General features: G+C 37.3%; 2 protein-coding genes across 2 annotated transcripts; both read left to right on the top strand.

Annotated features, from left to right (window-relative positions):
• Window positions 1–56: 56 nt before the first annotated feature.
• LOC148063206 (E3 ubiquitin-protein ligase MARCHF6-like) lies at window positions 57–13,366 on the top strand. The gene is made up of 26 exons (XM_087810731.1): window positions 57–314; window positions 2,112–2,211; window positions 2,359–2,432; window positions 2,497–2,640; window positions 3,117–3,189; window positions 3,271–3,448; window positions 3,600–3,873; window positions 5,018–5,076; window positions 5,255–5,287; window positions 5,378–5,429; window positions 6,006–6,064; window positions 6,170–6,250; window positions 7,338–7,406; window positions 7,531–7,605; window positions 7,670–7,804; window positions 7,883–8,002; window positions 8,436–8,536; window positions 8,631–8,768; window positions 9,174–9,357; window positions 9,816–9,885; window positions 9,972–10,153; window positions 10,350–10,484; window positions 11,071–11,160; window positions 11,261–11,393; window positions 11,848–11,983; window positions 12,364–13,366. The coding sequence occupies exons 1-26, from the start codon at window positions 296–298 to the stop codon at window positions 12,443–12,445; spliced, it is 2,796 nt and encodes a 931-aa protein (XP_087666857.1). The 5' UTR covers window positions 57–295; the 3' UTR covers window positions 12,446–13,366.
• A 2,634-nt stretch (window positions 13,367–16,000) lies between these two features.
• ankrd33bb (ankyrin repeat domain 33Bb) lies at window positions 16,001–24,903 on the top strand. The gene is made up of 5 exons (XM_087811054.1): window positions 16,001–16,450; window positions 19,616–19,745; window positions 21,508–21,648; window positions 21,714–21,877; window positions 24,244–24,903. The coding sequence occupies exons 1-5, from the start codon at window positions 16,001–16,003 to the stop codon at window positions 24,901–24,903; spliced, it is 1,545 nt and encodes a 514-aa protein (XP_087667180.1).
• Window positions 24,904–25,532: the final 629 nt, after the last annotated feature.

Here is a 25,532-nt window from a genome sequence, read left to right as displayed (position 1 = left end):
TACGCCACTAGTTAAAGTCGTTTAAATATCTCGACGTGCGTTCTCGTCATTTAGTTCGATTTAACAAGCGTCGCCTTGTTTTGCTGCTGCGTCATCTAGTGGTGAATTGTTGCATAACAACAACTACATCGGTTATGAGGGACAATGGTCACGGTGAAATGTTTTCCATTTGCCACGAATTCCTCGGAGGTGAAGTGAAACGAGCGAACACAGAGATGACATGTTAGTAGGTGGATAGTAAATCTCATCGTGCTCACCTGGCAACGAAGGAACTGGGAGTAAAGCAACAGCACCGATGGACACCACAGAGGACGGTGGGTGAACGATAAAAGTTTATTTAGTAGTGGCTTTAACACGTCGGGCGGTTTAGTCATTAAACGCAAATCGTGTTTATTATTTGTCCAACATGGGAAATTGTATCAATAACTTCTATTTATTTTTCTGTCGCCCAAGTTTGTTGTTTGTAGCCAATTAGCCTTAGCAAGCTAACTAGCTTTAGCTTTGCCCATTCGCGAGCAGATGTGTGTTGAAGAGAGTTTATTCACCTAATATATATAATATTTTTATTCTTACATTTTAAGAGCACATAGAGAAAAACAAGCACGTTCTTGTCGTCATGCATCTTTAAAATATACCGAGTAGTATACCAGCAAAGTTTATATCTACATTAGAACATTTTCTGAATAAATCCAAAACAAACTATCAAATTAGTTATACAATAGCTTTATCTCACAGATGTTTACAGACAATTTTATGAGCTTAATGTGCTTCACATTAAATAACGAAAATGTCATGATGTTCTAGTCTATGTTAGTCTTTGTATCCTTTGTTATTTTCCTTTGATTTAAGTTCTTTATCTTTAGACTTAGATTGTATGATCTTGTTATTTCTCTTTGTTCTTGTTCTTATTTTTATGTTTGTAACAACAGTGATGATGTAAAAGAGCCAGCACCCATTTTAGATGGATAAACTTTGAGTGTATCTATCATTAAAGTGTATCTATCTGAAATGGGTGCTGGCTCTTTTACATCATCACTGTTGTGAAGCACATTGAAAGAGCCAGCACCCATTTTACAGTCAGTTTAGAGGACACCCTTCTACATCACTCAGCCAGAAGCCAAGGATCATTGACCATGGAAAAGTGTACCTGCTTGCTTACAGAAGAGGGCTGTTCGAAACAAATAGCATTTCTGAGCCTCTTGTCAGCCGCCATAATTTTAGACATGGCGGTGAGATGTTCACCAATACACAAAGTTTGGTCTTCACAGGTTCACAGACCACGTGCATCCTGTGATCATGCTTTTGCAAGAAATCTGCTGAATGTGTTAAACTTAATCTATTGTTAACAATCCTCTTAATTGAGATATTTGACTGTTGAAATTTCTATTAAATAAAGATGTTTTCATTTTATTTTGTTATCAAGTAGTTGTATGGGTTTCAAGTTAAAATTTGTATTGAAACTGCATTACAAAGGACAGGGCCATTATAGAATACAATTAAATCATGGTTATCATTAAATCAAAGGGGCCCTTAGTTCGTCGTTAAACAGTTTATCTTCATACTCCTATGTGGTAAACTATCTTTAATGTTACATAAATATATAGATCTGAGATAAACGGTCGCCCCAGATTCCTTTTTTAAAGGCTTTCTACTAGTATTAAGTGGCCAAATATATCCTCATTCTTTTAGATTTTTAAATTGACCAACTAAAAATTATTATTATGATATTAAAACAGCAAAACCCCAAAACATTCATTAATATTTTCCCATTATTAAGCGTTTCTTTATACATATCTGTTCATCAACAAAATATTTAGTTGGAGTGTTTTTACTCAATGTTTACTGTATCGAATTGCTCTGTGCCGGGATCCAATATTCCTCCTGGGCTAATTATAGCCTTTTAGTTTTGCGAATCATCTGGAACTTTGTTTTTCTTTCAAACTACTGGTTGCTTCGACATACTCTGATTCCTCATTGTACTATTGTGACATTTTACATGGTTTTTAACATGGTTTTGAACAAAGCAACATTTTATTTAACTTTTTTAATTTTAACAAAACCTTGATAACCAAGCTTTGAGATCATAAACGAGTTTTACATTTGCTTTTCAGGTGACATCTGCCGGGTATGCAGGTCTGAAGGGACCCCGGACAAGCCCCTCTTTCACCCCTGTGTCTGTACCGGCAGCATTAAATTTGTCCACCAGGAATGGTATATTGCATTTACCAACTTAATTCTTGCTTAACTACTTTTTTAATTGTCAATTGTCACACCCCTGATTGGTTTTGAACTGTACATTTGACTTCTGTTTATACTTAATGTTAAAACATGCTGACATTGAGTCTCTGTTCTCTTCAGCTTGCTGCAGTGGTTGAAACACAGCAGAAAAGAATACTGTGAACTATGCAGACACCGGTTTGCATTTGAACCAAGTAAGTCTTTACTCTTTGTATTTAAACAAAAAAAAGGGGTTAAGTGTTTCCTCTTTTGTTACAGTTTACTCACCAGACATGCCACCTCGGCTACCCGTCCAAGATATCTTTTCAGGTGTGGCTACTAGTATAGGAAAAGCTGTAAAATACTGGTTCCACTACACACTTGTGGCCTTTGCTTGGCTCGGCGTGGTGCCTCTCACAGCATGTAAGTCTCTAAAAAAACAATACCAAAGCAAATATTCTTGGCTTCACAAACTCTTTTTTTCTCTATTGGCCTCACTTCAAAGTGAAATGAATCTAAAGAAAACCTTATGCTAGTTTCACTTAACAATCTATAAAAATAAAGGATGTTCGCACCTGTTCTTATTTTGTTTTAAATTGCAAATATAATGGTTAATCACCAAAATCATTGTTCAGGCTTCTGCATAAAGACTTTAACATGAAGAACAACATGAATAAAGAGTTGCCTGTTAGAAAATGTATATTTTCTTCACTATCATCATTTCCATTATAGCAGTAGAATATATTGAGTAATAATAAGTAGTTGGTGCTTCTTAGATTTTCACTGTCAATCATGTTAACCTGTGTTCATTATTTAGTAAAAAAACCCAAATTAAACTGCACTGAATGAGGGGGATCAGGTCCCATGTATTTTAACTTTCCGGTCATTTTTTTCAACAGGTCGCATTTACAAATGTTTATTTACTGGCTCTGTGAGCTCCCTCCTCACTCTTCCATTAGACATGCTATCAACGTAAGTGTAGTCTCTTCTCTCTGTCTCTCTCTGACTCTCTCATTCAATCTGTGCCTAAACACTGTCCCGTTGTGTCTGCAGACAAAACCTTACCACAGACTGCCTACATGGCTGCTTCGTGGTCACTTGCACGCTCTGTGCCTTCATTAGTCTGGTGTGGCTGCGTGAGCAGATCATCCGCGGCCGTGCGCCCCAATGGCTGGAGAATAACCCACTTCCTCTACTTCCCAATCATCAGCCAGCAGGAGCAGCTAATGAGGTGAGCTCTGCTCTTTTGGTCTTATTTTAGTTTATTTTATTAGAAGGTCCATGACCATGATTGTCAACCCCTGTTCACTATGATTGAATGTTCAATTATCATCAAGAATTCTATATTTTAGGATATATTTTTTTTAATATTTACCCTTCAGGTTCCAGGACGAAACGATGCCATTGATGATGTGGACACTTCAGACGAAGAAGATGAAGAAGCAGATGAACCTCCAGTTTGGGGCTTTGTAGCTGACCTTGCAAATCATGATATTTTTGCAGCCTTTGATGTTGATGATGATGATGATGATGATGAGGAGGAGGAGGATGATGATGATGACGATTCAGATGAAAATGATGATGATGACGACGAAGATGATGATGATGATGATGATGAGGAGGAGGAGGAAGATGACCATGACCATGGACGTCAAGGTCGGTAAACATTTTGTATTGCACCAAAATATCAAAGGCACCTGAGTTCTGTTAACGCATGGACAGCTGCAAAGCACTGCTGCTCCTGTTTTTGGCACCTGGACCAACAAAAAACAACACAAAGCCCTGACAAATGAATGCCTCTGCAAAGGTCAGAGGTCTTATAATATAGTATCTTATAACCAGTGAACCATTATCAAAGCCTCTGGGAGATTTGATCAGGTTCCAATAACAAGACTTTGGACAAGTCTGGTTTTGTTGAGATGGGCTTGAACAAGCAGGAAGATCTGAAATGCTACTCGGCACATATTACTATTATTAATGGTTTGTGCATAGGATTTGGTGGTTCACTGTGCTAAATGCAGCTCAGCTAGCTAGAAGAATGCCCTCAAAGAAGTACATTTGATAGTTTCTTTTCATCGGCCTTTATCAAAGCCGGACTTCTGTGGATCAGGAAAGTTACTAACAGGGTGGATAAGAGAATGTTGTAGAGAGTTTGGACAATATCAATTTGACCAGGTGTTGATAAGAAAGGCGGGAAATCGGAAGAACGTCGGGAGCATTGGCCTTCAGTAGCTATGTCGGAGGAAACAAGGTTAAGAACTTGAGTGGGAAACGGAGGAAATGGTGGAGAACGGTAGCCGAGAAAGGAGGAGAGCAAGTGTATCATTAATGTCATAATGCTTCATGACCCAATCGGAGACTCTTGACATGATGTTGAATCTATTTTTTTGCATGAAATTATCTCATCCTTTTTGTTTTAAAAACAAAGGCCATATTGGAGAATGATGGGTCTGACGAAGATGGGTGGGTTATAGGGTTATAGGTAAGTGTGGGGCCCCAGTCCTCTGTTAGTATCAAGTCCATAAAATGTCGCTGTCAAGTTTTGACCGACTTACAAAAAGGGCAGTCACCTGCGTCACAATGTACTCATTTAGTAAACATCAGTAGACATTTTGATTGTTTTTATTGATGTCTTGGCTAACATCATGTACCCTTTAAATTACATATAATCTTTTTTAAATTTGCAACTAGATATGTTCACAAATCCAATTGCAGTTTTGCATTTTCGTGCATCCATAAACCAAACCACTGTTTCTATTTGTATTTATAACTTACACAAACTTGTTACATTTTTTGGTAGAATTGAACTGGAATGCTGTGGAGTGGGAGCGTGTTGCTGAGGACCTGACATGGGAAAGGGTGAGTGGCTGCTTCTTTATGTCCTTTTTTTACTGTCTCTTAACGCAAATGTTTAAGACTGGCATCGGTCTGTATTCATTTCTTACTTAAAATAAAGTAGCTGTTGAATAATTGCCATCCTAATGCCTTACAAATACTTCTTTTAAGATTTAAATATTGTGTTCACATTTAATTGCAGATGCTAGGACTTGACGGCTCTCTGATTTTTTTGGTAAGACCTACATGTGACCAAATATACACACATAAATATATCACTATTCATTCTTTAGTATTAACAAATGGATATGGTTTTTCCCTCTAGGAGCATGTCTTTTGGGTCGTGTCTCTCAACACCATTTTCATTTTAGTCTTCGGTAAGTGACATGTATAGATTAAATTTTTGTTTTATCATATTATATTTATTAAATCATAAATCTGGTAAACTTTAAAACTACCCTATGTCAGCTAAACATCACATTGACATAGTTTATACACATACTTTTTATACGTATATACTGTAACTTTTGGGACTACCGACTACAAGTCTATGTCTTTTTCACACACTTTGCAACCTGCAGCTTAAAAAATAATGCGGCTAATCTATAGATTATACATATGGGTGACAGGTGGGAGAGATAATGCAATGTTAGAGAACAGCCTCAATGACAATTAAAGACAAAAGTTTTCATAGCAGATGACCCAAACTTACCAATAACTGCTGGTTATTATTATTATTACCTAATAATAATTATTATTAGGTATAAAAAAAAACATATTGTTACTGCCGTGTTAAAAGCACTGTTTGGAAAAAGCATTTATTCAAATAAATAAAATGGTTATTTATATATGTATGCATGTATACATTTATTAAATAAGCAAATACTGTATGCACACCTGCAAACCCAACAGTTTCCGAGTTCTAATTTTTAATGTCTCTAAATCTATTTCAGCCTTTTGTCCATATCACATTGGTCACTTCTCTGTTGTTGGTCTGAGACTTGAGGAATATGTAAGTTTAATACAAGTTATTTTATATTCACTGATTTTACTTCACTGTTCCCTAACAGTGAAGTAAAATCAATTCTCTGTAACCTTGTCTGTTTTCTCCTAATAGGTAAAAGCATCACACTTTGAGGGCCTCCTCACAACTTTAATGGGCTATATACTGCTGGCTGCAGCACTTTTATCCTGCCACGTATCCTTAAAGTAACAACTTTACCTTTTGTTTCAACGCTAGACTTTAGCACAGGCTACAAGTAAAATCTAAAAAGGATGGTCTTACCACCTCCATTTAATTAGTGTTTCCATCTTTCTCTCATCCTGTTAGTAAATAATGATAAATTACTATTTACCCGAACAATTACTTGCTTACTTAGTTGTTTTTGAAACTCATAAACGATCATGAATAGTTCAATATTTTTACGAAGAGTTAACCCATATGTAATAAGATTATTTACCCCATTGATCTCCATTTTATTATTTATTTTATTAAAATGGAGCATAGGTTGATGGCTGCCGTTTGGAGCTTTTAAAGCTGATGTTTGGACATATTTTTGTTAAAAAACAGTTAAGACTTTGTCAAGAGTCATGCGATCTGTAAATTCTGCACCAGTCAAGTATAAAGGCAATACTACAAACATATATTGTTCCTACAGTATCACAATATTTCACAATATACCACATTGTTGTTACTGTATCGTGATACGTATCGTATTGCCAGATTCTTGCAGATAATCACCCCTATTAACTGTGTAGAAATAGTAAGTTATGGTTATTTTTATTTTAACTGTGTATCAAAACTGACAATAGTATAACACCACCACTTTTTACATACTATTCTTATGTATTTAGACAATATTTGGAATTAAATATGTTAAGCTTGGTCCTCAAAATAATCAATATAATGTTTGTGTTTACTTACAAAACATGAAAAGAAAGTTTGACGTAAGTTGAAGTATACTACGATGCCACATTTTGTTGGTATGTACACAAGAGTTTGTCCTGTCAATACTGCATATTTATTACGGGTTGTCTTTGCCAACATTTATTGCATTAAATAATTGCAACATTGTAATTATTTTTAAAAAATCAAGCCAATATACAGTTAAAGTATGAAGTGACAGCTGCTATATAATGTTATAGCAAACTTATAGAGCTTCATGAAATTGTGTCATCATTTTCTGAAGCTTCATCACTAGCACCTTTTATCTAAGTAAATTAAATTGTGCTTTTAAGTTGAGTCAAATGTGGATTCTGGCAGGTCCTTAACTGTCCTTCCTCAGGCTTTGGCAGCATTTTTGAGATTCAACCGCTTCAAGCAGATCCTGGGAGTCTGCTACATCTTTGTCAAGGTAAAACTGAAAACCACTGATTACTCCTTTCAGCCTGATTGTGTTTGTCAACTATTGCAGCTTTAAGTATGAAACCAGTAATTACATAGATTGTGGTTCAGTAACTTATAATTGCATGTTTTAGGTGTCTCTGCTGGTTGTCATGGAGTTGGGCGTGTTTCCTCTGATTTGTGGCTGGTGGCTTGATATTTGCTCACTGGTGAGTTGATACACCAATTCTCTGATATCCGACCTATTTTTGATCCGATACTGCTGTCTTGCAGGAAATGTTTGATGTCAATCTGAAGGACCGGACTGAGAGCTTTAACTCCACTCCTGGCACCACTCTATTCCTTCACTGGCTGGTTGGCATTATCTACGTCTTTTACTTTGCCTCTTTCATCCGTCTAATCAGGGAGGCAAGTCTTTTTTGTCTTTGATATTTTGAGCTATATTGATAATTAGTGAAACAGATTCATCAATGTTTTTATGCTTAGGTTCTCCGGCCTGGTGTTCTCTGGTTCCTGAGGAACTTGAACGATCCAGACTTTAATCCAGTACAGGAGATGATACATCTCCCCATCTACAAACACCTCTGGAGGTTTATGCTCTCGCTGGTGAGTCCCGTTTAAACACTGAAATGATCAAGATTAATACAATAATTGATCAATAATTGGATATATACACGTTAACCAGCAGGAGATATGCTGGAAATTTGCAAAGATAACAAGTTTAAATGTACTTATTTGGAAACCTCACAATTACAGAGTATTGGAAAAAAAATTTTTTTTTAACTGTAATTGTTTTACCCAAATAATGTAAAATGCATTTATATGGTTTCTAAAATGGTCCGGTAAATATCCAGTTATAAACCTTTGTTGTTTAACATACATTTGAAAAGAAACCTGCTTCAGCTCATTATCTTCTGAATTGTTAATTTATTTATAATCACCTAGAGACACCATTTGTCCATTATGAAGTCGACTTTAGAAATAATCAGCCTAAAATTGAGAATGAAACATTAAAGCTGTGCTTTGTATTTATTCGTAGGTGGTGTTTGGCTCAGTAGTCTTGCTGATGCTTTGGTTGCCCATCAGGATCATCCAACGGTTTAGTCCCACCTTCCTCCCTTACAATGTTGTGCTCTATAGGTAAATCAAAGTCAAGTCATATATGTTTTAAATATGTTTTTTAGCATTAATCCTGCAAACATTCCATCAACCGGAAATTCCTCTTTCCTTTCAGTGATGCTCCCATCAGTGAGTTGTCGTTTGAGCTTCATTTGCTTCAGGGGATTCTGTCGGGCCTGCTGGAGCAGGGGCACACACGTCGATGGCTCAAACGTCTGGTTCATGCCTGGACCTTTATTGCAGGATACATGCTGTATGTTCACTTATGCAAACATTGTGACTTGTTTTTATTACAGGCTGGAACAACTTAGAATCAATATACTACATGTATTGAGGTTTTTAGGTGTTACATTACAATAGAAATAGCATTTCCTTGTTACTTTTCTGTGGCAGTGTTTTATTCAGTCATGACTTTGTCAGTCCAAGAAGACGAGAACAGATTTGCATTGACTTGTTTTAAAAAGAGCCTGATTTGCATGCTTGCATAAACTGTTCTGAAGTTTCATTAGTTGATCAACTGTCAGTAAGGGGGGTTAATACTGTAGAATTGACTAGATTGAAGGAGTCGTATGAATCATTGTGTGCTCACGGTTTTGTGAAGATATACGTGTAATGTGCGACTCATTTTTAAGCCTGTATAATCATCCACACTCTACAGAGACCTTCACTCGTATCTGCTGGGAGACCATTCAGGAGAAGATGACCTACCTGACCACAACCCTCCTGGCCGCCAGAATGGCGCTCCTATTCCCGGTCATAATGCTGCTCATCGAGCCCGCTTGCAGCGAGAAGGACCTGATGACTTCAGGCCGTACCATCCACCCATTAACTTCCCACTCAAGGTAAATGCATTTCTAGTAGGTAAGCACCAAAAGGTATCTTTTGGCCGAAACTTTACACGAGTTAACCGAGAATGTACAATACAAATATTTATGCTATTGTTTTTATGTCTGTAGATGTGTATTTAACACTGCTATTTATCATAATAACAATTTCTCTTTCAATTTAATTTCCCTTTGCTGTCACTGTTTATCGCCATTGTTAAAATAATTTATTGGTCACTTTTATGGAACAACAGGTGCTCTTTTCATATGTAATGTTTAATGTTTTCATTGTTGTTAACGTGGGAATTCTTACATTTGAGTCATGTTTTCCACCAAAATTAGTTTGATGGTAAAGAAATACTAATGAACAATGGAGTGTGTAAGAACATGGAGATGAGACTGGCTTTGAAAGAGGTGACGGTGCGTCCAGAACTCTCAACATACAGTATTGTTTAGACTTATGTTTGTTCCTCCAGCTCCTTCTGCTGATGATTTTTATATGTGTGACGCTGCTGCTGGCCAGTCTTCTGTCTCTGACTGTACCAGGTAAGTCTTGACCCACAGCAGAAGCCCCCCCTTCACCGCTATTATCTCTTGGTTGATATCTCACACCTCTATCGCTCCATCCCCAGTGTGTGTGGGCAGGCAATTCCTGTCCATCTGGATGGGCAGCACCGTGGTTCATGAGCTGTACACAGCGGTCGCCGGCCTCTACATCTGCTGGCTGTCAATTCGTGGAGCTACCCTGCTGCTGTCATGGATGCCTCAGGGTCCGACAGTCATCATCTGCCAGGTCCATGAGTGGGCTTTGATGGTAAAGTTTTTGTTTTTCACCTCAGTCTTCATTCGACCGGGTACAAAACTAAAGTTAAACAATATAAACAATATGTTTTGTCCTTATGGGTTGACTTAAGTGGTCACCACATACAGTCAATCAAGATAAAAAACATCACAAAAACTTGGAACTAGGAAAAATGTTACCGTGCTTATAGTTTTTATTGTCCTTTTAGATTGTGAAGACTCTTGTGGTTGCTGTGCTCTTCGTCGGAGTGATTCCTCTGTTGCTAGGTCTTCTGTTCGAACTGGTTGTCGTGGCTCCACTCAGAGTACCCCTCGACCAGACGCCACTATTCAACCCCTGGCAGGTACAAATGATGGAACCCAATTTACTGCATGCCACTTGGCATTTTGTTTTAAATATATTGGTTTAGTTTTATCTTGTTTGTTTGTCTATTGATCTGAATGGGAAAGTGTAAAGATGAATGTGATAACCTTGAAAAATGAACAGTATTTTAGATCCTAATTCCTATGAGTCTCATGAAACGCTTAACATATTGATAATTTTTAAATATTAGATGAAGTAAAGTTTATTAGTGTTTTAAAAAAACATTTATGAAAACCATGATAAGTTTTAAATGATCTTTAATGGCATCCTCACCTATGTTTTTTACTATTAATAAGAATTCACTGCAACATGTCACAGTCAAGGCACTATTACCCTCTTAAATCTTAAATTTATTTTATAGTAAATATTAAAAAATTAGAATTGTATTCCACCTTTAAGTGTGACTTTGAAAGCACTTGAACATCTTGAATTAAGAGATTTTTGGCAGAATGAACATAAGAGGTACTTTTTGAATTATTTGGATATCATTAAATTAATTTAAATATCAGTTCATTCTCTAAGAATCCTCCTCAACTATTCCTTGACTTTGTGGAGTTGTGTTACAGGACTGGGTCCGGGGTGTGCTTCACACTAAAATCATCGCTGCCTTCTCACTGATGGGTCCTCAGTGGTGGCTCAAGACAGCGATGGAGCAGGTGATGACACAAAACACACTTTCACAGCCTCTGCTTGTATAATTCAAATAAAACAGTCAAAATGAAACTGCAACAAACAACTTTACTCTCTCTCTTGTAGGTTTATGCAAATGGGATCAGAAACATTAACCTTCGGTTCATCGTGGGGAAACTTGCATTTCGAATCATTTTAACCCTCCTATTGATTCTCTGCACCCCCTATGTCATCGCCCATGGTGTTGTGCCTCTACTGGGTGAGTTGTCTGCTTGTTTCCTAATACCACAACATTTCTGCTCAATTAAATGGTTGCAAGATCATAAAAACAGTGTATTCTCTTCTCTGAATATAGCCTGTTATGAGGCATTAAAAAATAAAAATAAAATAAATAACAAGCCTGTCAGAAAAGTAATCTCCATTTCCCCTTTCAACGGTCAGATGTATCACCTTTAAAGCTGCATTATATTCACTTATTTGTGTGATCAGCATGTGTGTTTATGATGCACAAGTTGACTGTTATTGTGTTGCGTGATCTCTCTTCTGTCTCGCTCCTATGCTTCCTGCAATAGCGCCTCCTGGAGGTCAGTAATGTGTGACACCTATAGATTACCTGCATACAGTATTTGTTTAAAATGTAAGGTTCAGTGTGTGTGGAAAAAGTGTTAGATTATCGTCTAGAGATGACGGTAAACATGTTTGTCTCTGTGCAGGTGTACAGCAGGATATGCAGACACTGGTGGAGAGAAGGATCTATCCTTTCCTGCTGATGGTGACCATCATGACGACGGTTCTTTCCTTCCAGATACAACAGTTCAAGAGTCTCTACGAGCACATTAAGAACGACAAGTGAGTCAGAACTCGTCTTCTACAGTGTTTTAGCCAACAAAACTGACCTTTAGTGTCATTCTCATTGCTAAATCTGAATTTTTAAAATGACTTTCCACAGTTATTACCAAAATAACGCCCCCCAGGACCTTCAGACTCTGGCAGGTGCCAGATGAATTCGGCATAGTCAAAATGACAACATTTTCAAGCATTTGAATACATTATTTTTTTTAATTCTTCTGGTTTACTATCTTCTACTCTTCTCTTTCCTTCACACACACAAAAATATATTTTTCCAAAAGACCATCTGGATCCTGCAGTCACTTCTGTGCCCAGTTAAAGTTCACTTTAATATATGAATTTTTCTAAACAGATGTTTTTCTCTCATTGTTCTCCATCAGGTACCTTGTTGGACAGCAGCTCATCAACTATGAACAAAGCAACATGAGAAGAGCAGCCAAGCCCTTGTTGACATCTATGTAGAGAAGTTTGTCTCTCCACTCCAGAGCACCACCGTTGGTCTATTTCGCTGTGTTCAACGTTTCAATCAGAAATCCATCAGAAACACTGCGGAGGAACCTAAAAAGACATGACTTGACCTCTCGTCTCCACAAGTCTTTAAGCTGCTACTTTTGGTTCTAAAACCAGAGCAATCTCAGCCAGAACTTAACCGTGTAGGACACACTTTTGTTCACCACACTGGTGCGTGTGCAGTCACTGGGTTAGCTGGCCACAGAAGTGGGCTTCGGTTGGTGTTTTCTCAGGTCAAATGTCACTTTTTTTCTCACACTTGTTGGACTTGAGTGAAATTGCATCTTGCTTCTTAGTTGTTGATTTGTAAATATTTCAGCAGAGCTCCTCAACTTTGTCATGTAAAGACTGACGTTGAACCCCTTCATCAGCTCATCTTAAGAGTTTGTTTTGGTTCGAGTGGTCAAGAGACTTTTAAAGTTGGACCCATTAATGAGAAGTTTACTTTAGTTCTGCTCCCTGCGGTTTAAGTCGGTGTGTAGACTTTTCTTGACTTGAAGTGTCTTTTTTTTTGATTTGACTGAAATGTTCCAAAGCATGTGGTCGCTCAACCAGATCATTTCATGTTTAAGTAATGGTTAACCCTGAGCTGCCTAAATACGTTTATGCCTGTGATAATCTCTGTGATGTTGTGCCTCAACATTTCATCAACGCGTGCATGTTTGACCTCCTCAGAGGCAGGTTTTGCTTTAATCTGTTTTATTTTAAACAATTAAGATTCAAGTGACCTTTTATTTTCTTATTGAAAGTTGTCGGCTGCAATATTTCCATTTCTAGAGTCAAATTATTTCTATTTTTATGTGAGTGACTTTTCTGCACTGTGACAGTGGAATGTTGGTTCATTTACATGAAACAATAAAGAGTTTTAATAAAGTTTCTAAATTAATTGAATTACTTTATTTCTTAATAACTTTTCTAACGTTTAGATCTCTGGCGTTCATTTTATTTCCTTTTTTTTGTGTTGCATGTGCGTTAATTTTGACAGCATTTTTATTTTTTTCTTCAAAAAGGAAAAGTTAATAAAGACCTAAACTAAGAAATGACCAACCTGTAGGGAAATGGATGATCCACGTAACATCTTAAAATTTCTAATCTACTTTGTGTAGTCGGAGCCTTCAGGAAATATTATCAGATTACATAATAATACAAATTATTATATTGGAGAATATTTTTAATCTGAAATATAATCTTTTTTTTTCAGAAATCTGTTTTTGTAAAATCATTCTTACTCGCATTTATTTAAATATATACAGGATTCAGCCTTAATACCATCTATGGCTTTTAAAAGGGCAAAGGCAGAAACAGAAAAGTTATCTGAGTTTAATCCAATAAATCGAGCTGAAGCTTCTCCATACATGTAGCAAACCTTGCTGAAGAGCAGCTGCTGACTCAACTTTTATTGAATAACGATTATTTAATTATAGAAACCTTCACACCAGGTTAGGCTGCTGTCCTAGGAATACTCACTGAGGCCTCTGGAATCTGAATAAGTTCTACACCACTTGGCGATAATGGCCATACTTATGTATGAAGAGCAGCTCTATGTATTTACTAATGAACACGACTTCTTATTGATTGATACTCACAGGGATAAATGGTTAGTTTTCCGCCAACTCGTATCCAATTGTTCGCCCACACACATCCGTCCAGCAGCGGAACAGACACAGGCACAGCAGGGGTTGCCAACATGGCTACTTGCCAAAGTTTCTTGTGGAATTTTAGTGTGAAAGCATCGAGTTCTACCGTTAGCTTAACTCCAATGGCGTCTGGTGAACAATATTCTAGGCGGGGCTCTGTGCCTGTACATTTGCCAATGAAAGAAACAGTCTAACCTTTAACTTAGAAATGAACAGTTTGTCAGCTAATAATGAATAATAATACATGTTTATTAGATAAATGTCTCTCAGAAAGACGGGATATGACAAATTAGGACACAAACCAAGTGAACGTGAATGCATCAATGTTTATCAGTGTGAAGAGCTCTACAAACATACGAAATCACCACTCTTAAATATTAACTATAAAGAATTAAATGACTTGCATGTTTCAAATGTTGAAGTCTTCCTCTCCAAGAGGCAGTAAGTTCCTTATCATGACCAAATTCCCCCATTTGTGATCTGTAATCCCGCTTCGCTTTGTTTATACAACGAGTCCCTTGGAGGTGGAGACCGAGGATGTGCAGTGACAAACCCTGATGCTTGGCCAATCACAAAAGAGTAGGTGTGGTTATTGTAAACAAGATTTCACCCCCAGGAAAAGTCTAAGACACATATAGTCACATACTGATTAATACAATAGAGGTCCAAGATCTATTTAAGAGAAACTTAAATCACTACATTAGTTGGCGATGTTTCACAAGCTCTATCAAAAGTAGCTTGCAATGACACTTTACCGTGACTAAGTTTAGAGCACTGTTAGCCTTCCAGGAATACACGTGCAGTGGTGGAGGACGTTGAGGCAGCATAAATTTATAAATCAACAATATGGCTGTTTGATGTATCATGATAAGTCGTCAACCATCAACAAGTTTGTCCTTTTGTTTGATGTTGAACTGCTTTTTTTTATTTCCAATTTGATTGAATATGATCTTACTTTCTCTCCTTAATAATGTTATAAGAAAAAAGTTGATCGGCTTTTAAAAGCTATATAATATAAGACAATTAGCTTTGTTTGTAATAAGTTGAATATGAATTTCTGCATACAATTTTGTTTATCTGGATATTTATTATTGAGTAAACTCATAGCGCTTATGATATTAAATAATATTATTATCATTTATCTTCATAAAATGTCCCCTATGTCCTTATGTCACCCAAAAAACAAGTGTTCTCAAAAGAACTAGCAAATATAACACATTTTAAATGAAAAAATCAGATTATTATAATAAAACAAAGTGTATTTATTCTGATGAATGTTGAAGATCTGTGCAGGGAACCAAAAGGGTCAACAAACAAAGTTTGATTTCAAAACAAACCATTGCTTTAATAAATAAACGAAATAACCCATTAATAGTTCAAAAGCTTGAGCTGCTGCTGCAGGTCATTAAACAATGTTTATTTAGAGAATGTAAGTTCACAGTGTCTCAGGAGGAGGTGGCTCTAAAGAAAGGAGAGAGACTAAGCTAAAGGGATTATCCTGCGTCGGCTCTCAAGGACGACTTTTATCCCGTCACTGACCGCCGACAAAGGAAGTCTCGCTATCTTCCACCGAGAAATAATGGATTAGCCGTTACATGCACGCTGTTGGCGTCCAACCAAGAAGACTCGACGGCATCCATTTCATGGGTCAGTGCACTGTCGTGGTCACTCAGGTTAGCACCTCAACGACGGGATTCATGTAGATTGTAGATCAGGATTATAATGACCTTGATGACAACTGTTGACCCTTCCATGTCAGAGGGACTCCTGGAACATTACTCATACATCCTGCATCAGGTAGGATGCGACACGGTGCCGGTGGGACATCCAGAAGGATCTCACAGAAGGTGAAGGGCCAGGGGGGGATTAAATGGTGGTGATAACTGAGGAACAGGGCGATGGCTCAAAACCACAAACAAATGGAGTTATTAGACAGATGCAAGAGGGTGGAAATGAGTTCGGCAGCAACCAGGAGATGCCAGAGATCACCGGGATTGACCACAGCGATGGGTCGGACAGTGAAAGCGACTACACTCGGAACTACTGGGAAGATGAGGAAGAGATCTACCAGGAGTTTGAGGAGTTGGACTTTGAGTCGCTGTCTGATCGCTCTGACGAGAAGAGCATCGCCTCCGATGACTCCTACTATCCCATCGACGCCGCCATCAGGACTCACATGTTTCGCAGGCCCAGCCCCGAGACCCCGGAGACCATTTCCTTCTTCAGAGCTTGCTGCAACAACAACGCCATCATCGTGAAGATCATGATCAGGCAAGGTGTGACGGAGGAGGAAGTGATGGAGACCGACAGGAACAGAAGAGTAAGAGTTCAGCAGATCTTGAGAACTACAAACTGAAAGTATAAAACAATGCAATGACACAGTGCCAGTCATGAAATACAACAGCAAACACAGAATGAATTTCCTCTTGCTCATATCATGATGGTATCATAGTTTTACAAATCATACCAATAGGCAGTTATCTGCAGTTTTTCTTCGATCTGGCAACCTCCAATATGGTTGACCTCATCCTGGCTCGTTATAATAGTCTTCTTTTATTTCCACTCTCACAATTGTCATGTTTTTAGTGATAAATGTGATGATATATGCGTCTTAAGCTATTATAGCTGACAGACTTTCTAGTATTAAAAAAGTGATATTGAACAAAAGTTTCTCCACAATTTCAGGAAGAGCAGGATGGGTTACAATTATTGAGCTGCATTTTCATCATATATCAAAACTGAAAGACTCATGGTCGCCACGCAGATGTTCACACACGACAGTCCACATGATTTAAGAGTAAATAAATAAGTTCATTATTTAAAACAGAGGCAGAAGAGTAAGATAATAAGCAATAAAAAATGTTGGTGGATTCTGGAGTCGCCTCAGACATACATCTGTAATCTCAGGAACGGAGTTTGTGTGGCTCTTTCCAAACTGGTCGGAATTTTGTTTTTAACTTTCTGCTGTGATGCTACAAAAATACACAATAAATAACAAATATTACACCAATTATTATTATTACAATGACCAAACACAAAACATTGTTTGACCAAATTATGAGCAGTGTCCAAAATACGATTGCGGATCCAAGTGACTACATTCTATTATTTATTTTGAAATTGACCCAGCAAACAGTCGATAAAGTCAGAAGTCCAGTCATTCAGAAGAGACTCAAAGTAGAACTGCTGCTCCTTCGCATCAGAAGATTCTGATAATAATGGACCGCTTAAGCTTCATGAAACTGTGTCACCATTTTCCAAGCTCAGTAGATGGCGCTCTTGGTAGCTTCATGAAGCTTCATCAGTACATCCCTACTTTTTTGGAATGCCTCCCACAGAAATGTCTTGGAAGAGACCTCGGGGCATCCTAGGACACATTAAAGAGAAGGAATCCTCCTTGTTACCAGAACAGCTTGATAAGGTTTTTAGTTAGTGGAAAGTCTGGGCCTCTTTTCTTTTGGTTCTACCCATCAATGTAGTCAATTTAGTGAGCTCAACTGTCCAAAGCTAACTCTGATGGAGAGGCTCTTCATGCCGGAGTATTGGCACAGACAGAAGGCATATTTACTCAGTTGTACATCCGGTTCATATTAGGTTTCTACTTGTAAAAATAATGAACAAATGTTCTTTAACAATCTGCCATTTACTGTCTCTGTAAATCCCTAAAAAATATTTTTAAATCCTCATGTTAAGATGTGGGTTGGGAAAATTGTTCGCAGATATGAGTGTGTGTGAACGATTGTTATGTAGGTACATACAATTTCACATAATATTGTAACATGCTTTAATGATAATGCACTTAGATTTATAGTATTCATATTAATAAAATAATAATTATGAATGCTCCCAAAATTATTGTAAGGCATTATTTATTTACTAAATTTAATGGCGTTGTTAAATTGAATTATTTCTTTTTTCTATTTCCAAATGTACTGTTAAAGCTTTAACTTTAACTTGAGACTTAATCTGCCGTAATTCATTGTTCGTCCAACCATTGGTGTGCCTCTTCAAATTCTAAATTGATACAGAATCTAGCAAGACCAGCCAGAGTATTGCTACTAAAAAAAAGATAAACCATAGGGCTATAAAGAGCTATTTAAAGGCTCTAACTCTTTGTAGCAACCCTACAATGTTGCAGGCTGTCAACTGAGATCCTAATGTTTGAACAAATATGTCGCATGAAGCTTCATCAGTCCATCACTACAAACATTAGATACTTTTTGTGCAATAATACAATGTTCTCAACAGAGAACAATAACAATAATTGGATTGTTTGTGTTGGCAAGGAAGTTGAAAAGCTAATCAGGCTCAAGTAGGCCAGTGTTCCTGGACTGTGAGATCAAAATACATGACAAATGTAGCTTGTCTGCTCTATGTAGAATCACCTGTTGTCGACACTAAACATAAAGTATTTTTATGTTCTGAAGACAGTTATACAATCACTTTAATTAAATCTAGGGAAATTCTGCTTAAAAGTGTGAATGTGTAGAGGTTGATCATGCAACAAAAAACAAAACAAAACAAGATTTCCAAGAGGCTGTCCTGTAAAGTCAGACTGAGGGTCGGCTTCTTAAGTAAGTAAGTAAGTAAGTAAGTAATAAGGGCGGTTTGTGAATCTTGCGTCACCAGATGGTTGTGTTTAACTGTGCAATCCGTGTTGAGAAGCAGCTCGGTGCCTGATCTCAGTCCTTAATGTGCTTGATTTTTGAAAATACAGAAAAATAAACGATAGGAAAGCTACATTTAAAACAAATAATAATAATGATAATAATAATAATTATAATAATACAGTATTGACCACAACAATACATATCATGGTATATCAAAACAATTTAATTCAATTAAGAAACTAAGGATTGAGTGATGTCAATGACAAAACATTGTTGATGAATTTTATATGAATGTCAGCCAAGCAAAGGTGTAGACAAACTGAACAGTAGTGTCTTTCATGAGGCAGTGTCATCTTTTTCAGAGCTCAGTATTTCTAACATTAGATCAAACAAGTCAATAATCTTGTCCATCCAACATGACATCGGCTTCATTCAACTCTGGTTTTGTTTCTTATTTCTAACTAAATACTGTAGAGATTTAGGTTCACCTTTCAAGTGCTAACATCTAAGAAAAGTATTTAGTTTCAGTTCAGAATACAAAAGATAATCATCTTTACATGCTGTGCAACCGTGAAGTGTACACAAAGTTTTGTTCTGCCCACTTGGATGGTTCTTTCATAGCACTTTCTCACTTTCTCGTTAATATTCTGTTCATGTTGCTTGTGTATCCCTTTCATCTGCATCAGATCTATTTGAATCATTTATTTTCAGCTGTAGATCACTGCTACTCTTATTGTTAAGAAATGTATTATATGAATATATATTAATAGTTAGACTGATTTAGAGGAAAGATGAATAGATAAGGAAAGTAGAATTATGTAATGCTGTGTTAAAAATGAGAGAGTGACGTTGCTTTTTGCTCTTTCTTCTTTTAGTCTGGTTTGATAGTGGCGTGTTACCATGGCTACGTGGATGTCATCATTGCTCTGGCTCAGTGTCCTCATCTGGATGTCAACTGGCAGGACAATGAGGGGAACACAGCTCTGATCACAGCTGCACAAGCAGGTAAACACACAGCGTGATTTCATTTCCTTGAAAGTGACGGGTAAACATAAGAAAAAAAAAATTAATATATGGATAAGTGTAATTATTATGATTGACAGTTTTAAAGGAAAGAATGGTGAGGAGGAAAAGCTGGTGTTAGTTGAGGCCCAGCTTTGAGCTATCATGATCTTGTTATTGGAAGAGAAGTACAAATTGGAAGGATTCTCGATATTGAGCAACAAAGACGCAGAGGAAGAAGGAAAAAAAGGAAAAAAAAACAAACATTTTTTAAAGTCAAGTCTAGGTTGGGTATAAACAAGATAGTACACAGAAATTGTGTCATTAACATTAAACCTTTTAGAGCTAATTTGCAAAAGACTGATTCAGGGAGTAACTCTACTGTGTCATGATGGTAGAATGTGAGTTTCCTTAATCAATACCTACAAAAAAGTGTACTAAATGTATTAAAAGCATAGAAATAATAGTGTTAGAAATATTCTTATTTCTTTCCAAAATTCAATTGTCAATCATTCAAATTAAATTTACATTGTTTAAAGGTTAGTTAGGTTTTCAACATATAATAACCCACATTTAAAGAATAATAAAGGTTAATTGCAGCCTTGTGAGTTTCAAAAGGCTTTTCAAATCTTTCAATGTCCTCGTATACGTTTAATTATTTTATAATTTAAAAATATTGTAATTAGTATTTAGTTGCTCTTCACATAAAGGACATCCCAGACAGCAGATGACATCACTTAATTGCTGAAGCCAAGGTCTCACGTAGACAAGTGCTCATACCGATCTGACTGTAACATTTACTATGTTACAGTCAGATCTACAAAGACAAAGAAAAGACTAAATCTTAAATTTAAAAAGGCGGACGAATAAACACTTTATTGTTTTTCGTCTCTGCCTCGCATGGAAGGTCTTGACTCATCTGTCCCGATCTTGGTAATGGTTTGGTGTCGGCTGAGGTGGTTTTGACTATAAGTCTAAGTCTAAAGTTGTGAATGTTGTGTTACTGTGAAATGCGGGATATGCGGAAGTGATGAAAGCAATGATTTTGCTGGTCTGTCTTTGACCTTCTCTTCTGAGCTAACTCTTAAGGGTCTAAATGTAGCTACGCTGACACAAGTTAAGCCACTAACTGGCATCTTAACTCAGAGCTTAACTCAAGAGTTGAGCCTTGTGAGAAAAGTGACACATTGAACTGTGAGTGGAAAGGATATTATTGCATAATACATAAACCAGTTGTTATTATGTATTATTTGTTGTATGTTATAAGAAGTCAACAACAGTCCGTTAGAAAAGGGAAACTTAACTTTTCTTGGATCTTGTTTTCAGAGTAACTTTTTACTTATCTGTTCATTGACATTGTGACCATTGATACTCAGTGATGCTACTTGTGGATTGTTTGCAGCGCGTCCTAACAATGATGAATGGCTCATTGGTTTGATGATGTATAGCTGCAGACTTCTCTTCATTTTCTGCTTCATTTAAACACATCGATCCTCCACGAAGGAGCTCAAAACTCTGGAATTCCATCCCAGCTGGAAATGAAGGCAGAGCCGAGAAATAAAGAGACTGTAAATCACTAGTTTTAGTAAGTTATATATACTGTAGATGTTCCTGGTTCAGTCTACAAACAGTAACTGATTTGTGTGTGTAGTGGGTAGAACCCATGCTCAAGAGTAGAAATAATCCACCTCAATTATTTCAACCTCTGGTAATTAACTTAAACACATAAACTTTCAAAGACACTGTTGTGTTCTGTATGTTTTAGGTCATGTCTTCATCTCCAACTACCTCCTCAACTACTATCCTGGGCTGGACATCGAGAGAAGGAACTGTCATGGGTTCACAGCTCTGATGAAGGCGGCCATGCAAGGCCGAGCTGATTGTGTCCGATCTCTGATGCTGGCCGGTAACGTAGACTCGCCTCAATCTTCAGTGGGGAAGAATAATCAATATGATGTTATGAACTCTTAGGAAGCGACATCCAGGCGAAGGACTCCGGCCGCAAAATGACACCCAGGCAGTGGGCTCTCTTCACGGGTCGATATGAAACCGCCGACCTGATGCTTCGGCTCATGTCCAATCCGTGTGCGGAGCAGTTCTGTGACTCCCTTCCTCTGGAGTGGGCACCCCTGGAGGTGAACATACAAACTTGACACTTGATGTTCGACCTGCAATGAGACTCGTCACTGAAGCACTTTGTTGTTACCGACCCAGACTTCTGTTTATTACTCTGGTACGAATCTGCATTGAGTGCTCAATTATTAGGCAATTATTAAAATAAAATAAAAATATTCCTATGTATATTTCCAACTCCAAGCTGTACAAACTTGAATGCATATTGAATTGAAGCATATCAGGTGATTTAATTGACAATTAAATTCTGAAAAATCTGAAATGTTTTTTAAAAAAAGGAAAAAAAAAAAAGTCTGTCAAAGAGATGCATCACTAGCTAGTACAGATCACGGGGCGTGTTCGCAGAAGTATCAAACATTTTCTTGAAAATGAATTAGGAAGAAAAGACTATAACTTCTAGGTTTTGAGAAGAATCAATTGTGAAGTACCAGAACCCTACTATCCTCCACCTGAACTGCAACCGACCTGGCACATCAAAAAGTTCATGGTATTCAGTATCAACTATATCAACATCAACTATAAAAGGATAAAAACTCCTCAACGGACACTTTGGTCTTTCTTAAGCTGACCTTTAATGAATAGAAGGTTGGCAACCTTGGGCACTGTTGTATTTGATTTTTTTTATTTTTAAATGTTGAGTTTGTATTATTCTCACATTGATAGGAGGAAATAAACGAGTGAGATTGGAAATGATTTGTTTTTATTCAATTGCACAATAATTCTGTGCACTAATAGTTGCACAATAATTGTGAACACATACATATTCTCCTAAAAAAGCCAAATCCTCACTTCTTCCTCAAAGGTTCATGTCTGATGGTTAATTAACATTTTGGATTAGATTGTAGTATTTCAATTCAAACCTTAAATAATCAGAAATACAACTTTACCAAGCATTGTGCACACAATATAGTGTTGAAAAGTATCTTAAAATTATTATCACTTTAGTATGTACATTCCAAAGGCAAAATTGATCCATTTGAATACCTTGACTAAAAGTAATTGGAGTCACATTGTTTACACTGAAATTGATGTATATTAGGTGTAGATATAATTTATTACAATCATGACTAGGATGAGTGTCTGACTGATCTGTTTATTAAAATCAGTTATTTCCATTTAAGACAAACATGAATAATTTAGACTTAATATAGGTTATTGTGTTGAATTGAATACTATAAAAAATATGCACAGATTTTCATTTTTTCCTTTTTATGCAAATATATGTTGTATCCCAAGCAAGGTGAATTTAATTCATAAGTATTCTACAGTAAGGAACAAAAAAACTGTTAAAAAAACAAACTAAAACTTGATAACTAGTTTTGTAATCAACGACGACACATTTAAATCTGTTTTAATACAGTGATGTTTAGTGTTGTTTTTTTGCTGTTGTGTGTACTGAAGTGCAACAGAAAAAAATGAAAATGTTTTAAACTGAGATTTTAAAGAAGACACACAAGATGTCAGTCTTATATCCTCATGTGCATTGTTGTAAAGTCAAGGTGACCTGATTGGAATAGCTTAACGTACTTTGATTCGAGCCTCTACTTTATGACACCTTAGAAGGCCACGCCCGACAATCTAAGACTGTGAGCTGGCTTGTGTCGCAGCTGCGTTTTGGATCAGTGGGGGGAAGAAAGTTTTTTTTTTTTTAAGTAGCAGATTGCAGAAAATGTAGAGTAAAATCAGGTAAATGCCTTTTAAAAGGGATTTTATTTATGTGGTACATCACACTTTTTCTTTGAGGAAATTGAGTCTGGACTAGACTAGAGGCAATTTTACCAGTGTATGAAGAAGCAGCTGAAAAACCCACTTAATGAATAGATGACTTTTCTTCTTTAATGGAGATATGGCAAAAGGCTTTCACCATGAAAGGTGTAGTAGAATTTCAGTTTGTCTTTTGTTTATTGTCTTATTTCACTCTTTTATTCTGTACTGAACCCACACAAATCCTATGTTGTGTTTACAACACTGGCAATAAAAGTTTTTGATTTTGATTCTAATCTGAAATGTCTGGTTACCTATCAAAACTTAGTGTTGTTTAGTTTCACCCGATGACATGGTTTGCTGTTTAATCCTTGGCTTTGAACAACTCTATTATATCAGAGAGCCCTACTGAGATTGTTAAAAAGACAAACCTGTTTCATGAGGTTCATATTCCAATCACTTCTTTATAGGTATCATGGGATTTTTCTCAACTACTTCTTCATATGTGGTTTGTGGAAGTGGACAAAGTGTTTGAACATGTTTTTGAGGGCGTCCTTTGGCAATTTTGGCTTGTAAAACTTGCTAGCATGAGCCCTTACTATGAGCTTTTCGCTGAAGGAATCAAGGCTAAAATAACGCTTTTCCATAAATCCTGTTTTTACAGACGCTGGTGGCTCAGGCTCAAGAGCCCAAGTCTTGCTGGAGGCGCCTCTTCAACCTTTTGTCTTGCTGCCACTACAGGTTTTACATCAACAACAAGGTGAACCCCATGGAAGAGGGCGTTCTCGATCACATGGTCCGGATCACTTCTGGTATCAGGAGTCCCTTCATTGCCACAGCCTGTCGAACCGTGTGTCCAAGTAGCCCGCCCTCTGTTGGAAAACGACGCCACGCTGTGCAGGAGATCTTGAGAAGGCAACGCCTGGCTGAGCTCAAGCGCCTCGGCCCGGAACGACTCAACAACTACAAAAGATTTTTCCAGAACTCACGGGTTCTGCTCATCCCAAAGACTAAGGACCGGAGAGCGAGCCTGCAGCCGCAGCTGTTGACGGAGATGGCGGCGTTGTCCGAGGGGGTCATGAGGCGGGCGAGTCTGCTGCCTCTGAGCATGCTCAGGAGGAGCAGTGTGCGGCCCCACGTCGTGGCGCCGAAGGTCAGACTTTGCAAAGCTCCCTCTCAGACTTTCTTCCCAGAGAAAATAAAACACAACAAGGATTTCAACCAGCTCCAAATACCAAAGTGGAAATACAAGATGAAAAGAATAGAGAGACATAAACAGGAAGAAGAGACAAAGAGACTTTTACCTCTCTTGAGAAGAAGGTGATGATGTTGCCTGATGAAACTTTCTTTGATGGATAAAACCATTCTTGTATTTTTATCTGCTTATTTGACTGAGTGGTTCCATGTGGTGTTATGAACTGACACAGAGCACAGGGACAACAACATTTACCGTCAGTTCATGGAGGCATGAGTCTTGAAATAAAGGTTATGTCAACTAAAAATGGTTTAGGGAACTTCAAAGTGTTTTTGTTCTCTCCTGCATTTATAGAAAGACACAATGCTTCTGGTATTCCTTCACAAGCTACAAGCTTCATGGGCCTGTCACAAACTGGAGTTACCCAATAGCAAAGCACTTTAAGCATATGAAGCGAAAGATTGGAGTTATTCATAGAACCCCCACAAAGTTCTAGTATATCTTTATTGAACAAACCTATAGAAAACCTTACAATGGCATTGCATTCCAACTGATACCCAAAGGGAAACAAGCAGATATTAAAACAATTTAATTTAAGTTTCAGCATTGTGGAGAAAAAAACAATGATTCAAATGGACATTCATCATTGTCAAATGAAAGAATAAGAGGTTTTACGGTCATAACGTTACAAAAGGAACTTGCTTTAAATCAAGAAATCTTGTGCGCACACTTCTGCCAAGGACAAGTTCCCACATGGA

This window comes from Callionymus lyra, chromosome 16 (assembly GCF_982586985.1).
Source record: "Callionymus lyra chromosome 16, fCalLyr1.hap1.1, whole genome shotgun sequence".
In the NCBI taxonomy this organism is placed as follows: domain Eukaryota; kingdom Metazoa; phylum Chordata; class Actinopteri; order Syngnathiformes; family Callionymidae; genus Callionymus; species Callionymus lyra.
The sequence above is the reverse complement of the archived record's forward strand: the minus strand, read 5'-3'. Positions and strand labels throughout refer to the sequence as shown.